The sequence below is a fragment of the Bombina bombina genome, chromosome 9, assembly GCF_027579735.1.
Source record: "Bombina bombina isolate aBomBom1 chromosome 9, aBomBom1.pri, whole genome shotgun sequence".
Taxonomy (NCBI): Eukaryota; Metazoa; Chordata; class Amphibia; order Anura; family Bombinatoridae; genus Bombina; species Bombina bombina.
This window is the reverse complement of record NC_069507.1, coordinates 109,130,705-109,148,748: the sequence shown is the minus strand read 5'-3', so window position 1 is coordinate 109,148,748 and position 18,044 is coordinate 109,130,705. Positions and strand designations below refer to the sequence as shown.

The 18,044-nt window shown below is 37.0% G+C and overlaps 1 protein-coding gene across 1 annotated transcript in view; it reads left to right on the top strand.

Moving 5' to 3' along the window:
• LGI1 (leucine rich glioma inactivated 1) overlaps positions 1-18,044 on the top strand; it is a 190,462-nt gene that overhangs the window by 144,973 nt on the left and 27,445 nt on the right. Inside the window, exon 5 of the mRNA XM_053691691.1 lies at positions 10,915-10,986. Coding sequence (XP_053547666.1) covers positions 10,915-10,986 — 72 coding nt within the window. The remainder of the gene's footprint in view (positions 1-10,914; positions 10,987-18,044) is intronic.

Sequence of the window (18,044 nt, the reverse complement as noted above, 5' to 3'; positions counted from 1 at the left end):
GCATATGCTTTTCAACCAAAGATACCAAGAGAACAAAACAAACTATATAATAGAGATAAATTGGAAAGTTGTTTAAAATTTCATACTCTATCTGAATATCAAAATAAAAATGTTGGGTTTACGTCCCTTTAACTCTTGTACGCGAGCTGTAATAACATTAACGCTAACACCAAATATTTTATTTTGTGATTCAGACAGAGCAAACCATTTTAAAAAGGTTTCCAATTTACTTCTATTATCAAATTTGCTTTGTTCCCATGATACTCTTTGTTGAAGAGATACCTAGGTAAGCATCTGTTGCACTACATGACAGGAATTAGTGCTGCTATCTAGTGATTTGGCAAATGGATAACATTCTTGCAAAACTGCTGCTATATAGTTCTCCAGACATGGGCTGGCTCCTAAGCATACATCCCTGCTTTTAAACAAAAGATACCCAGAGAATGAAAAAAATTGATAATAGCAGTGAATTAGAAAGTTTAAAATCCCATGCTCTATCTGAATCATGAAAGAAAAATTTTGGATTTCATATCCCTTTAAAAGCTTTGGTAAAGTCACTGTGACTGCTCATACAGGACTTCATAAAACACAAGATGGCTTCTTAGGTTTCATTTTCACACTATTTCTAGACTTTTAACAAAGGTACATTGGTTTTATCCATAGATAAACCACATTGATGCCATTTTAGATGTACTTAAAATAAAATTGCCTAGTTTTATTAAGACACAAATACAAAAATAATGAAATCAATCCTTGGATAAACCTATATAATGGTCAAAAGACTCACCCCCCCAAGCCAATACCAAACCAACAGCATGGAAAGCTTAAAGACTGCAATATAGGCACAATGAGGGGCATTCACTTAAAATCTACATACAACATTTAGATACTTATAATCATGCCTCTACTCACCCTCACTGCTATGTCTGTAGTAGCTTCTTAAGAAGAAGAAAGTTTAGTGGCAATAGTAAGCACCCATGCCATTAGTGACATCCCTAAGCACAACTGGGTTGATGAAAATTCAGGGGTTAGCTAATTAAAGGGACATTCTAGTCAAAATTAAACTTACATGATTCAGTTACGGCATGCAATTTTCCAATTTAATTTTATCATCAAATATGCTTTGTTCTCTTGGTATTCGTTATTAAAAACTAAACCTAGGTAGGCTCATATACTAATTTCTTAGCCCTTGAAGGCTGCCTCTTATCTCAGTGCATTTTGACCGGTTTTCACAGCTATATAGTGCTAGTTCATGTGTGCCATATAGATAAACATTGTGCTCATTCCTTATTGCCTAAAATGTAAATCTGTCAAAAGAACTGAGATAAGAGGGCAGTCTCCAGAGGCTTAGATATAAGGTAATCACAGAGGTAAAAAGTATATTAATATAACTGTGTTGGTTATGCAAAACTGGGGAATGGGTAATAAAGGGTTTATCTATCTTTTTAAACAATAAACATTTTCAGTAGACTGTCCCTTTAACGTGGAAGGATTACATGGATCAGAAACCACTCATAGAATAGAAAATCAGATGATAAATGTTTTGGGATATCATCTACTATGTAAGCACTTAAAACAAATCTCAGGCTCATTAATTTATTTATATGTTTAATAGCAACAAATTTTTAATGATCTGTTATTCATAGTAAATAGTTGTAATGAACACTGGCGGCCTCACATGGTGATTCAGGGATACAACCTTGTGTCTTTATTGCTAAATCATACATTAGTCTCATGTAAGGGGCATAAAAACATAATTTATGCTTACCTGATAAATTTATTTCTCTTGTAGTGTATCCAGTCCACGGATCATCCATTACTTATGGAATATATTCTCCTTCCCAACAGGAAGTTGCAAGAGTCCACCGACAGCAAAGCTGCTATATAGCTCCTCCCCTAACTGCCATATTCAGTCATTCGACCGAAAACATGCAGAGAAAGGAAAAACCATAGGGTGCAGTGGTGACTGTAGTTCAAATGAAAAAATTACCTGCCTTAAAGTGACAGGGCGGGCCGTGGACTGGATACACTACAAGAGAAATAAATTTATCAGGTAAGCATAAATTATGTTTTCTCTTGTTAAGTGTATCCAGTCCACGGATCATCCATTACTTATGGAATACCAATACCAAAGCTAAAGTACACGGATGATGGGAGGGACAAGGCAGGTACTTAAACGGAAGTTACCACTGCCTGTAACAAAAAACCCTTTCTCCCAAAAATAGCCTCCGAAGAAGCAAGGTATCAAATTTGTTAAATTTGAAAAAGTATGAAGCGCAGACCAAGACTCCGTCTTGTAAATCTGTTCAACAGAAGCCACATTTAAAAAAGGCCCAAGTGAAAACCACAGCTCTAGTAGAATGAGCTGCAATCCCTTCAGGAGGCTGCTATCCAGCAGTCTCATAAGCTAAATGAATTATGCTTTTTAACCAAAAAGACAGGTTGGTACGCAGGACTACCTTATCCGTATGAAGGACCAGATAAGGAGAATCACATTGTAACACAGATAACTTGGAGACTCTACGAGTCGAGGAAATAGCTACCCAAAAGGAACTTTCCAAGATAAAGATTGATATCTATGGAACAAAAAAGGTTCAAACGGAACTTCTTGAAGAGCCTTAAGAACCAGGTTTAAGCTCCATGGTGAAGCAACAGTTTTAAACACAGGCTTGGATCTAACCAAAGCCTGACCAAATGCCTGAACGTCTAGAATACCTGCCAGACGCTGGTGCAAAAAAATAGACAGAGTAAAAATCTGTCCCTTTTAAGGAGTTAGCTGACAACCCTTTTCTCAAAAACATCTTGGAGAAGAGATAATATCCTGGGAATCCAGGCTTTACTCCATGAGTAACCCTTGAATTCATAACAATCAGATATTTTCACCATATCTATGTTCAATTTTCCTATAGACAGGCTTTCATGTCTGTATTAAGGTATCAATGACTGACTCGGAGAAGCCATGCTTTGATAACATCAAGCGTTCAGTCTCCATGCAGTCCATCTCAGATTGATTCTATTTAGATGGTTGAAAGGACACTGAGGTAGAGGGACCTGTCTCTGAAGCAGAGACCGTGATGGAAAGGATGACATGTCCACCAGATCTGCATACCAGGTCCTGCGTGGCTACGCAGGCGCTGTCAAAAACACCAAAGCCCTCTCCTGCTTGGTCTTGACCTCCGGAGGAAATCCCACTCCCCCGGAAGAAAAGTCTGACGACTTAGAAAATCCACCTCCCAGTTCTCAACACCTGGGATATGGATAGCTGATAGACAAGAGTGAGTCTCTGTCCAGTGAATTATTGTAAGACTTCTAACATCACTAGGGAACTTCTGTTCCCCCTTGATGGCTGATGTAAGCCACAGTCGTGTATATTGTCCGACTGAGTATGATGTACCTCAGAGTTGCTAACTGAGGCCAAGTCTGAAGAGCATGGAATATCACTCCCAGAATATTTATTAGAAGGAGGGTCTCCTCCTAAGTCCACTATCCCTGAGCCTTCAGGGAGTTCCAGACTGCATCCCAACCTAAAAGGCTGGCATCCATTGTAACAATTGTCCCATCTGACTTGCGGAAGGTCATACCCTTGGACAGATGGACCCGACATAGTCACCAGAGAAGAGAATCTCTGGTCTCTTGGTCCAGGTTCAACAGGGGGACAAATCTGTGTAATCCCCGTTCCTCTGACTGAGCATGCATAGTTGCAGCGGTCTGAAATGTAGACGTGCAAACGGTACTATGTCCCTTGCCGCTACCTATTAAGCCGATTTCATTCATGTACTGAGCCACCGAAGGGCGCGGATGGGATGAAAAACACGGCAGAAATTTAGAAACTTTGACAACCTGGACTCCGTCAGGTAAATTTTCATTTCTACAGAATCTATCAGAGTCCCTAGGAGGGAAACCTTTGAGATTGGGGATAGAGAACTCTTTCCTTGTTCACTTTCCACCCATGTGATCTCAGAAATGCCAGTACTACGTCCGTATGAGACTTGGCAATTTGGATGTTTGACGCCTGTATCAGGATGTCGTCTAACTAAGGGGCCACTTCTATGCCCCGCGGCCTAAGAACCGCCAAAGCGACCCCAGAACCTCCATAAAGATTCTTGGGGCTGTAGATATCCCAAAGGAAAAAGCTACAAACTGGTAATGCCTGTCCAGAAAGGCAAACCTGAAAAACGAAGGTGATCTTTATGCATCACAATGTGAGGATAAGCATCCTTCAAATCCATTGTAGTCCTCTATTGACTCTCCTGGATCATAGTTAAGATGGTACGAATAGTTTCCATCTTAAATGACGGAATTCTGAGGAATTTGTTTAAGATCTTTAGATCCAAAATAGGTCTGAAGGTTCCCTCACCTTGGGAACCACAAACAGATTTGAGTAAAAACTCTGTCCCTGTTCCTCTCTTGGAACTGGATGGATCTTGTACACAATGTAAGAATGCCTCCTTCTTTATCTTGTTTGCAGATAATTGTGAAAGGCGAAATCTCCCCTTTTTTTGGGGGGGAATCTTTGAAATCCAGAAGATATCTCTGGGATATAAATTCCAATGCCTAGGGATCCTGGGCATCTCTTGCCCACGCCCGGGCGAAGAATGAAAGTCTGCCCCCTATAGGATCCGTTACCGGATAGGGGTCCGTTCCTTCATGCTGTCTTAGAGGCAGCAGCAGGCTCCTTGGCCTGCTTATCTTTGTTCCAGGTCCAATTGCCTCCAGACCGCCTTGGACTGAGCAAAAATTCCCTCTTGTTTTGCCTTAGAGGAAGTGGATGCCACACCTGCCCTAAAGTTTTAAAAGGCACGAAAATTAGACCTTTTTTGGCCCTTGATTCCTATCCTGAGGAAGGGCATGACCTTTTCCTCCAGTGATATAAGCAATAATCTCCTTCAAACCAGGCCCGAATAGGGTCTGCCCCTTGAAGGGAAGTTAAGTAGCTTATTTATTAAAGTCACGACAGCTGACCATGATATAAGCCATAGCGCTCTGCGCGCCAGTATAGTAAAAAACAGAATTCTTAGCCGTTAGTCTAGTCAAATGAACAAAGGCATCAGAAAACAAAGGAATTGGCTAGCATAAGCTTGTCAAATATATTCATCCAATGGAGTCGCTAACTGTAAAGCCTCATCAAGAGACTCAACCCAGAACGCCGCAGCAGCAGTGACAGAAGCAATGTATGCAAGGGGCTGCAGGATAAAACCCTGTTGAATAAACATTTTTTATCCATTGGATCTAAAAAGCACAACTGTCCTCGCCAGAGGTAGTGGTACGCTTAGCTAGAGTAGAAACTCTTCTCTCCACCTTAGGAACTGTCTGCCAGAAGTCCCGTGTGGTGGTAACTATTAGAAAACATTCTTCTAAAAAATAGGAGGGGAAGAGAACGGCACACCTGGTCTATCCCATTCCTTATTAAAAAAAATTTTTTAGTAAACCTCTTTAGGTATTGGAAAAACATCAGTACACACCGGCACTGCATATTATTTATCCAGTCTACACAATTTCTCTGGCCCTGCGATTGTACACATTCATTCAGAGCAGTCAAAGCCTCCCTGAGCAACAAGTGGAGGTTCTCAAGCATAAATTTTAAATGTAGAAATATCAGAATCAGGTTAAATCATCTTCCCTGAGTCAAAAAAATCACCCACAGACTAAGCATATTGTGAGGTAGTATCATACATGGTTCTTAAAGCGTCTGTATGCTCTGTATCTACCCCCAGAGCTATCTGCTTTCCTTTAATTTCAGGTAGTCTGACTAATACTGCTGCCAGAGTATTATTCACCACCTTTGCCATGTCTTGTAAAATAAACGCTAAGGACGCCCTTGATGTACTTGGCGCCATTTGAGCGTGAGTCCCTGAAGCGGGAGTCGAAGGGTCTGACACGTGGGGAGAGTTAATCGGCATAACTTTCCCCTCGACAGAATCCCCTGGAAAAATAAACGCTATAGGTGCCCTTGATGCACTTGGCGCCATTTGAGCGTGAGTCCCTAAAGCGGGAGTCAAAAGGTCTGACACGTGGGGAGAGTTAGTCGGCATAACTACCCCCACGACAGAATCCTCTGGTGATAATGTTTTTAAAGACAAAAAAATTATCTTTGTTGTTTAACATGAAGCAATTCAGAAATCCAGCACTTCAATCCTTAATAGGGTGCATACTGCAGTAGGATTACTGCAAAAATCCTCAAAGTAATATAGAACAAAAGTAGCAGACGCACCACAAAGTCCTTATGCAGAGGTTCTCTTTATTGTCACAAACTGGGAGCCAGGAAAGCAGAACAACGTTTCGGGCTACAAACCCTTATTCATGTTCATGAACATGAATAAGGGTTTGTAGCCCGAAACGTTGTTCTGCCTTCCTGGCTCCCAGTTTGTGACAATAAAGAGAACCTCTGCATAAGGACTTTGTGGTGCGTCTGCTACTTTTGTTCTATATTTTTTGTTTAACATGAAATCAGTACATCTGGTACACGTTCCACCATGGCTTTAAAACATAATGAACACAGAGCTTCCTCTATGTCAGACATGTTAGAACAGACTAATAATGAGACTAATAAGCTTGGAAAACACTTTAAATCAAGTTAACAAGCAAATATATAAAACGTTACTGTGCCTTTAAGAGAAACAAATTTTGTCAAAATTTGAAAAACAGTGAAAAAAAGGCAGTAAAACAAACGAAATTTTTACAGTACATGTAATAAGGTAACAGAGCATTGCACCCACTTGCAAATGGATGATTAACCCCTTAATGCAAAAAACAGATAAAAAAAACGACATAGACGTTTTTAAAAACAGACACAACAAAACTGCCACAGCAGAGCTGTGGATTACCTTCCCTATAAACGATTTTGGAAGTCTTTTTAGCCCTTTAGAAATGTCCTGAAATGTCCTGTAGTATTAGGCCCCTCCCACTCATATTACAACAGTGGGAAGATTCAGTTAACTGTTTCTATGCAAAATTTAAGACAGCCATGTGGAAAAAACTTAGGCCCCAATAAGTTTTATCACCAAACATATGTTAAAAAATGATTAAACATGCCAGCAAACGTTTTAAAACACATTTTTACAAGAGTATGTATCTCTATTAATAAGCCTGATACCAGTCGCTTTTACTGCATTTAAGGCTATACCAACATTACAGTGTTATCACCAATGTACGTTAAAAAACGATTAAACATGCCAGCAAACGTTTTAAAACACATTTTTATAAGAGTATGTATCTCTATTAATAAGCCTGATACCAGTCGCTATCGCTGCATTTAAGGCTTTACTTACATTACTTCGGTATCAGCAGTATTTTCTTAGTCAATTCCATTCCTAGAAAAATATTTTACTGCACATACCTTATCTGCAGGAAAACCTGCACGCCATTCCCCCTCTGAAGTACCTCACTCCTCAGAATGTGTGAGAACAGCAAATGGATCTTAGTTACGTCTGCTAAGATCATAGAAAAAACGCAGGCAGATTCTTCTTCCAAATACTGCCTGAGATAAACAGCACACTCCGGTGCCATTTAAAAATAACAAACTTTTGATTGAAGAATAAACTAAGTATAAAGCACCACAGACTCTCACGAGCTCCTATCTATGTTGAGGCTTGCAAGAGAATGACTGAATATGGCAGTTAGGGGAGGAGCTATATAGCAGCTTTGCTGTGGGTGGACTCTTGCAACTTCCTGTTGGGAAGGAGAATATATTCCATAAGTAATGGATGATCCGTGGACTGGATACACTTAACAAGAGAAAGTCATGTTTCTTTCTTTGTCGTTTCTAAAATATGTATTACACTTTTTTTTGGTAAAAACAAATGTTCCAGTTTTTATGCTTTTGAAACGGGTTACTGTCAGAGTAGTGTGAGTATTGCTTTTCAGCCAGTGACCAATCAATCCTTAAAAAGACATGAAACCCAAAATACTTTTTTTATGATTCGGACAGAGAATACAATTTTAAACAACATTCCAATTGACATCTATTATCTAATTTGCTTCATTCTTTATATATCCTTTGTTGAAGAAATAGCATTGCACATGGGTGAGCCAGTCACAAGAGGCATCTATGTGCAGCCACTAATCAGCAGCTACCGAGCCTATTTAGATACGCTTTACAACAAAGAATATCAAGAGAATGAAGCAAATTAGAAAATTAGACGAACATTTGAAAGTTGTTTAAAATTGCATGCTCTTTCTAAATCATAAAAGAAAAAAAAATGGATATCAAGTCCCTTTAAAGGGATATGAAACTTAAAAATGTTCTTTCATGATTCCGACAGAGCATACAATTTTCTAATTTACTTCTATTATAATTTTTCTTCGTTCTCTTGGTATCGTATGTTGAAAAGCAAAGATGTATATACTTAGAAGCCAGCCCATTTCTAGAGCTCTATATGGCAGTTGTTTTGCCTGAATGTTATCCATTTACAAGAGCACTAGATGGCAGCACTATTTCCTGCCATATAGTGCTGCAGATGCCTACCTAGGTATCTCTTCAACACAGAATATCACCGGAAAAAGCAAATTCGTTAATACAAGCAAATTGGGAAGAAAAACAAATTATATGCTTTGTCTGAATCACAAAAGAAAATTTTTGGGTTTCATATCCCTTTAAAGGATTACTTTCCGTTATAATTTTTAAGCTAAACAACTAACATATTAAAGTTAATAAACATTAATTAAAACCTACTGACCTATATTTTCTCCAAAACGAAGTTTCATAACGTTCTAAAAGTTATATCTTTTATTTGCTGATGATGTCACGTTATCCTGCCCACTATTTTCAGCACTGCGTGTTCAAAATACTTAAACCAATAACTTTGTGTTTAAAGTGCCATTTTGAAACCTAGGTATTGTAAACGGATTGGTACAGAGCAAAGGATACCCACGGAGTGGGTTTGGAAAACAATTAAATTTGCAGACAAGATTTCTGATATACGGTAGAGATATGTTAATGAAATGCTATTGATAAAAAGCGTATTTGGGGTAGTTAGTTAGTAACAGGCATAGAAAATATTTACTTACAGTGGCCCTTTAACTACCATATCAACAAAGAAGTGCTTGACCATATTACTTCTAAACGTGCTACCCCCTAACTTTAGATTTTGACTCCTTGTTTTGGTGTTGCTCATTTTTCTAAAAATGTTTTCATCCTCAGGTTTATTAAACTTCTTAAAGTTACAAGCAGGGCCGGCTCAACCATGAGACCAAGTGGTTCCAAGGGACCCAGGCAGCACTTGACAAGGGGCACTTCAGTGACTTAGTCAGCCACTGTCAGACTCAGACCATTATGTACAAAGACATAAAATCGGTCAAGGGTGACAAGTGCAACTTCCTTCCCACTTATTGGACAATTGTGCATAAGCATTGGTGGCATGCAGGTAGGCAGGCTTAGTAAGGACAGCGGCCAAGCTAGTAGGTTGATATGCTAATCAATAATGTTACTACTGGAGGGGGAGTCATTGCATTCTCGGACCCAGGCAGCACAATTTCTTGAGCCGGCCCTGGTTATAATAGTAAAATGAATAGTTCATGATTCAGATAGAACATACAATTTTAAACAACTTTCCAATTTACTTCTGTTATCAATTTTTGTTTCATTCTCTTGGTATCCTTTATTTTTTTATTTTTCTGCCTCAGAAGGAGACCAGCTTTCTATTTTACAGAACTGGTCAACCATTGCCCCTTTCTTCATTGGCATTTTCTATGTTACCCTGGAACAAACAAACAAGCTAAAAAATAAAACAAAACAACAAAAACATCCAGATCCTATTTACAAACTAAATTAATGATATCCCTTGAGCAGGCTTCTCATAAAGCCATTGTTCCCTTAGGTTAGCTTCTAGGATAAAGATGGACGATCTGAATGGGTAAATTATTTCTCTTTGTACGTTAACTTCCAAAGCTTTTAAATAGTTGTTGTCTTGGTATCCTTTATTAAAGGAACAGCAATGCATTAATGGGAGCTAGCTGAATACATTGGGAAGCCGATGTTAAAAGTTATATACAGGTAGCCCTCAATTTACGCCGGGGTTAGGTTCCAGAAGGAATGGATGTAAATCGAAACCGCTGTAAATTGAAACCCAGTTTATAATGTAAGTCAATGGGAAGTGAGGGAGTTAGGTTCCAGGCCCCTCTCAAAATTGTCATAACACCTAATACATTATTTTTAAAGCTTTGAAATGAAGACTTTAAATGCTAAACAGCATTATAAAGCTAATAAAATAATCACACAACACAGAATATATAATTAAACTAAGTTAAATGAACAAGAACATTTGCTAAACAGCATTATAAACCTAATAAAATAATTACACAACACAGACTTTTCTGCAAACAGTTCTTTCTATGCATTCCAATCTGGACTGATTTATAGACAGGAAGATCTTGTTCCTTTGAAATCTGCTCGATAGCTCAGGTCTGGTTAAACTGATTAATTTCAGCTTGCTTGGCTTTGCTGCAACACAAGCGGACAGCTCCATCTACTGGCTATTTTAATAAATGCACTGCTTCTCAATGCTTTTCAATAACAGTCACATGACTGGAAAAAAGGTTGTTATTCTGAAACGGTGTAAATTGAACAGTTGTAAAACGAGGGCCACCTTGTATATATGCAGCCACCAATCATCAGCTAGCTTCCAGCTCCTGAGCCTACCTTGATATGCCTTTCAACAAAGGATACTAAAAGAACAAAGCAAATTGAATGATCTATCTGATTCAGGAAATAATTTTTTTGGGTTTCATGTCCCTTAAATGAGCTAATTGTATTCTCAGCAGAACACCACAGAAAATGCTTTTCTAATGAGAATAATTTCCTTAATACAAATTGTCTAATCTGTATAGTTTTGTGTGGTTTGTTATATGTTTGAATAACCTGTAATAAAATGATTTTAACCTTTAAATAATATTTATTTTTATATATTTTATTTGCAGGAGTCTCGCAAATAATAATCTTCAGACGCTTCCGAAAGATGTTTTCAAAGGCCTGGATTCATTGACGATTGTGTAAGCAATAATTAACATGACCCTCAGTGCTGGGCATAGTGTTATAGTAAATATGTAAATAAACTATCTTCTAATATTTGCCTTATCACTCTAAAGATGTTATTATTGTTAAAAGGATACTGTACTGTAAAATTTGCTTTCCATCAATGTGTTTCTAATGATTGAGTATTAAATGTATGGGGAAATGCTCCTTTAAATTAATTTTTGCATATCAAACAGCAGTTTTTGCTCATTGAAACCACATATTGTTCTCAAGAACATGCAAATAGGCTGAGCTTGCAGGAAAAGCCAACCTGCTTGTCTTGTCTCTAACTGTATACAAAGGCCAATACTTAAGTACAGAAACTTTTATGGGGTGGTGGTTTTAATTAAATTGTAAAAATAAACCTAGAGGAGCAATTCCCAATACATGCAATACTATAAAGTTTGTAAAACAAGGTATTGTGAACAGGGCCGCCATCAGGGGGTGACAGGGGTCACTACTGTCAGGGGCCCAATGAGCCAGGGGGGCCCCATGAGTCAAGTACTAAAAAAAAAAAAAAATTTTTTTTTTTTTTTTTTTTTTTTTTTTAAATTTTGGTAGCCACCAGTGGGTACTACAGCAGAGTGCTAATTGAGCATGGGAAATGTTATTACAAGGAGTAAAGTATTAGCATTTGAGAGGATTTCTTAGTGTGCACTAAACCACTATGCGCAGTGTGAGACAGACTTGGCACTTTGTACAGTGTGTGCCTGAGTCAGATGGCAGATCACTTTCATTTGCAGAGGAGGTAGGACTTACTTAGCAAATGTTTTTTATTTCTTTGTGCAATTTTGGATTGTAACTTCAGTGTGGTAGTAGTTGTTTGGTGGGGCTAGGGGTCCATAAAAACATATTTTTTTTAGCAGCAGTGTATTTATGATTATTTGACAATGCTGTAGAAATTCTATATTTAAAACCATGCAGAAATGTTTCCTCCTCAATACACAAATGGTAGATGCCCTTTTGGCAGATATATATATATATATATATATTACATTCCAGTTTACTGCCCCTTTATGCAAGGACTTTCCAGATGCAAGGAGGCATTTTATCTAAGATTTTTACATCTGCATAAAATGTTATACTCTTAGATTAAGATTGCTCAGTGTTTGAAATGAGACAGGTTAACTTAAAACTGTTCAGTTTACACTACAGATGACTTAATTTTGAAATACATACCAACAAGCCTAAATCCTGCATTTAACCAGATCTAATGGTATGAGTACCACAGCTTATGGTCCCACCAAGACCATATAGAGTACAGCATTTTCAAAATCCATAAGTACAGCTGACAGCTGGGAAAATTTGTACACTATATTTGAAGTGGTGCTCTTGGTTGGGGAAAATGGGGACAAAACAAACAAACAAACATATGTCAACCTTTTAAAGGTACTTTTCTTCATCTATCCATCTACCCAGCTCATTAATGTACAATTTTGAATTCACAGAATTATTTTTGTTTGCACATTTACAAATATGATTCTTTAAAAAGTGATCTCTTAATTTCTGAATTTTTTTATCATGCATGTAACACACTATTGATTTAGGTGATGCAAGGTGCATACATGTTTCCTCCTGTGAGTGTTTCTGTGGGTGTCTGTGTTTATGTCTTTGTGCTTTGGTTTGTGTCTCTATGAGTGTGTATGTATTTTTTATCTGTGGGTCTCTTTGTGGGGGTGGGTGTGTATGTCTTTGAGCCTTTTCTGTGGGTGTCTCTGTGAGGGTGTGTGTATGTTTGTCTTTGTGTATTTTCTCTGGATGCCTCTGTGAGGGTGGGTGTGTATGTCTGTGTTTTCTGTGGATGTCTCTGTGAGGGTGTGTGTGGGTATGTATGTATGTAAGTATGTGTTTTCTGTGGATGTCTCTGTGAGGGTGTTTGTTTTATGTGGGTGTCTCTGTGAGGGTGTGTGTATGTCTTTGTGTGTTTTCTGTGGATGTCTCAGTGAGAGTGTGTGTATGTATGTGTTTCTGTGTTTTTATGTGGTTGTCTCTCTGTGTGTGTATGTCTTTCTGTGTTTTCTGTGGGTGTCTCTGTGTGTGGGTGTATGTCTTTGTGTGTTTTCTGAGGCTGTCTCTGTTGGTGTTTCCTTGGGTGTATGTGCAAGTTTGAGTTTGTGTGTGTGTCCATTGTCTGTTCCTTTTTAGGACATTTTTACCTTACTACTAATTATTCACATCTTTCTACAGACTTTGAGACTAACAAGACCTTTCCGGAAGTAACCAATCCACCATTTAACCTTTAAATTATTTTTTAGGCAGTTCAGGGCCCTTCTTTTCAGCCACTGCATGCTGTTGTCATAATTTAGTTGTCATCTTCCTTTACAAAAAGATAATCAGAACTCCATATTTTGTTTTCTAAATCTCCTTTTTTTTTTTTTTACAAAACTGTAGTTTACCTCATTACTTGTCAGGTCAATGTAAACAAGTGCTAAGTGTCTGTTTGGGTTTCTGTGTCTGAGTGTGTTTGCTAGAGTGTCTATATGTGAATCCTTATGTGTGAGTTTGTTTGTGTGTTTCAGTGTATGAGTGTGTCTGTGTGTGTGTATGTTACTACCTTTACAACATTTCCAAGTTTAAATAGACAAGAATAAAGTGCATATACGTTTTAGTCACTTGGTCAAAAATTGCACATGTCAAAGGAGGGGGGGGCCCTGATCAATGGATGAGTCAGGGGCCCCGAAATTCCTAGTGGCGGCCCTGATTGTGAACACATTAAAGGGACATAATACTCATATGCTAAATCACTTGAAAGTGATGCAGCATAACTGTAAAAAGCTGACAAGAAAATATCACCTGAACATCTCTATATAAAAAAAGAAAGATATTTTACCTCAAATTTCTTCAGCTCACCAGAGTAAGTGCTGTGTAAACCGTTATAATTCAGTTGCTGTCCAAAACAATAGCTAATCAGCATCAGCAGTGCTGAGGTAAAGCTTTGCCTTTATATGAAATCTCATGAGATCGCAGAAAACTGAATAGGAAAATAACATGACTGTGCCTGCATGCTCCATTGCAAGTCCTGGGACAAGCATCCTGAATGCTTAAAGTCTCTTTACAGTGGGGTGTAGATACTTAGGAAATTTGAGGTAAAATATATTCCATTTTTACATAGATATGCTCATGTGATATTTTTTAAATCAGCTTTTTACAGTTATACTGCATCACTTTCAAGTGCTTCAACATTTGGGTATCATGTCTCTTTAAGGGGAATACAATTACAATACAGGGTTTCTTTAAGCAGTGCTATGATTGGTTCATTCTGCTGTCATTGAAACAGTACATCTGATTCTCTACTGAAAGTATCTACTTAGTTGGTATATTGATAACTATAAAGTGTATCTAAAGTATTAACATTGACTATAGCAATAATGTTTAACACATATGAATTGAAGGGGCGATAAAAGGCTCTAGGGAGTAAAAACAATATTTCAAAATAGATTTTGCCATAAAATGGCAGCCTAGTTGGAAGCCTTTTCCTTGCCTTTAAAAGCACCAAATCATTGCTACCGCCAACACTACCCCCCCCCACCCCATCCAGATTGCTGTCAATCACCATAGCATCAATTATGGATTGGTTGTTGGCGTGGCTACTAGTTCATCGTAAAGAACATCGATATGGCAGTTGAATGGGATGTGATGCTTCTCAATAGCGTGAATAAATATTTTGAAGTTATGTTTTTTTATTCTTAGAAACAATATTATTTTTAACTCTTCCTAAAAAAAAAGATTTCATAAAACATATGTAATACCCAAGCATTTTTGTACTTCTTAAAATAATTCTTGGCTATAGATCATCATGTAAATCTTATTATGGGAAAAGTCAGGTGTCCCTCCTCATTAAAAAATATTATTAGCAGGTACTAACAATTCCCAGTAGATTAAGATATGTTAATTATATTTTCATCTTGGGCAAAGCCATTTTTTCATCTCGGCTAGCTGAAATCCCTTATTAATTAAAAGTCTGTAATGTTACTGTCAGCAGATTGTTGTACTTATCTTGTTTCACATGAGTACAATTTCATTTCATACATTATTAGATTCCAACCTCTCTATTTATTAAAAATAAATTAAAGAGGGCAAAAATTAAATCAAATTTGAATAAAAAATAGAGAATTATACCTAATAGATTAGGCAAACGTATACAAAGCCATGCATCTGCATAAGCAGATAGATCATACTAATAATTTAAGTAAGCTCATTTATATTACAGGGACATGAATTCAGATAGAGAATACAATTTGAATTTTTTTTCCAATTTACTATTATCAAATTTGCTTTATTTTTTTTCTTTATCCTTTGTTGAAGAGATATCAAGATGGGAAGCGTGCACATGTCTGGGGCACTACATGACAGGAAATAGTGCTGCCATCTAGTGCTCTTGCTAATGTATAACATTGTTGCAAAACTGCTGCCATAGTGCTGCAGACACATGCGCACTGCTTTTCAACAAAGGATAACAAGAAAACAAAGAATAATTGATAATAGAAGCAAATTGGAAAGTTGTTTAAAATTGTATGTTCTATCTGAGTCATGAAAGAAAAATTTAGGGTTTTATGTCCCTTTAAAGGGACAGTCTAATCCAAAATAAACTTTCATGATTCAGATAGGGCATGTAATTTTAAACAATTTTCCCATTTACTTTTATCACCAATTTTGCTTTGTTCTCTTGGTATTCTTAGTTCAAAGCTTAACCTAGGAGGTTCATATGCTAATTTCTTAGACCTTGAAGGCCACCTCTTTTCAGAATGCATTCTAACAGTTTTTCCCCACTAGAGGGTGTTAGTTCATGTGTTTCATATAGATAACACTGTGCTCATGCACGTGAAGTTACCTGGGAGCCAGCACTGATTGGCTAAACTGCAAGTCTGTCAAAAGAACTGAAATAAAGGGGCAGTTTGCAGAGGTTTAGATACAAGATAATCACAGAGGTAAAAAGTGTATTAATATAACTGTGTTGGTTATGCAAAAGTAGGGAATGGGTAATAAAGGGATTATCTATCTTTTAAAACAATACAAATTCTGGTGTAGACTGTCCCTTTAAGTACAGTGATTTATATAATTTTTTACATTTTTCACTACTGGCAGTTTAAAGGGACATAAAAACAAGTTGGGATAGAGACAAAATAATATAATATGTACTTTAATCACTTTACCTGCAAATTTATACTGCAGTGCTTCACCATTAAAGGGACATTAAACACTTTGAGATGGTAATATAAAATGATAAATTGTATATAATAAAACAACTCTGCAATATACTTTCATTATTTATTTTGTCCTCTTTGCCTGTAATTCCATTCTGAAATTGTGAGCTTTTCAGTACCTGTTAGAAATGGAAGTGCAGAACACTGTTAAATCCAGCACAACCATTGGCTGCACACTCTAATGACCTATGTATAACTGTCCCTAATTGGCCACAGCAGAGAAGGTAACACAAGTTACAACATGGCAGCTCCCAGTGTTTTATAGACACTAAAACTTTACACTTATTTTGTCACTTTTTAAACAACTAATGAAACTTTAAAAAATACATCTACATGTTAGTCATGGACTAATCTTTTCTTTCAATGTGTCATTCTATCTAGCATGTATTTAGTGTTTAATGTCCCTTTAACCCTTTCTTTTTAGTTTCTGAATTGTAAAGCTCTAACTCCCCCCACACATTTCCTTCTATGGCTGTATCTATATATATATTGTTGTTTTGGTAGAATGCAATAGTGAATAGGGATTATCTGCTGGAGCATGCTTAGAAGCTGTGAACTCAGTTGAAATACAATGCCTGTGTCTAAACACTGATAAGGGGGTGGAGTTGGCTGCTCCAGTCATCTAAGCTATGTAATTCATTTTGCTTATTTTTGAAAATTATTTAGAAATACTTGCCAGCAATTTTTAAACATTTTTTTATGCAAACTATTTTAAATGAATTAGCCCTTTTAGGATATGCACACATCTCAACATGTGTTATGTCCCTTTAATGATTGTTATCAATGGGTTCTATTCCAGCCTTGTCTATCATTTTATGTGACAGGTTAGCACAGCCTGACAAGATATTTTCATATTCATGTTAGGCCACAGTTATTTGTGCCCTAACCACTATTTACAGTAAATTATTGAAGGCTTCTTTATCCGTTAAAGGGACACTGTAGCCAAACATTTTCTTTCGTGATTCAGATTGAGCTTGAAATTTTAAGCAACTTTCTAATGTACTCCTATTATCAAATTTTCTTCATTCTCTTGGTATCTTTATTTGAAATGCAAGAATATAAGTTTAGATGCCGGCCCATTTTTGGTGAACAACCTGGGTTGTCCTTGCTGATTGGTGGATAAATTCATCCACCAATAAAAAAGTGCTGTCCAGAGTACTTAAACCAAAAAAAAGCTTAGATGCCTTCTTTTTCAAATAATGATAGCAAGAGAACGAAGAAAAAATGATAATAGGAGTAAATTAGAAAGTTGCTTAAAATTGCATGCTCTATCTGAATTACAAAAGAAACATTTTTGGTACAGTGTCCCTTTAAGAGTCTTAAAGTCAAAATTAAACATATTACTCAGACAGAGCATGCAATTTTAACCATCTTTCTAATATACATTTATTATCTAATTTGCTTAGTTCTCTTAGTATCCTTTGTTAAAGAGTAAACGCAGGAGCAGTAATGTACTACTGGGAGCTAGCTTAACACACTGGACAATCCAATGAAAAGAGCCATAAAATGTGCAACCACTAATTACCAGCTAGCTCCCAGTAATGCATTGCTACTCGTAAGCCTACAAAGCAAAAAAAAAAGCTCATAAGCCCACCTAAGTATGTTATTCATCAAAGGATACTAAAAGAACAAAGCACAATTTAAGTAAATAGGAAAGTTATCACAATTGTATTTTACTGTCCCTTTAATTTAACAGGTGGCTGAAAAACGACCTCTTTAACAATTCTCGCAAAAATCCCTTAAACAAAAAAAATCTTAACTCTTTGTTTAGTTAAATATCCGCTTTGCATTTTATTAATTTATAACTGGCACATTATTAACCCCTTGAGTGC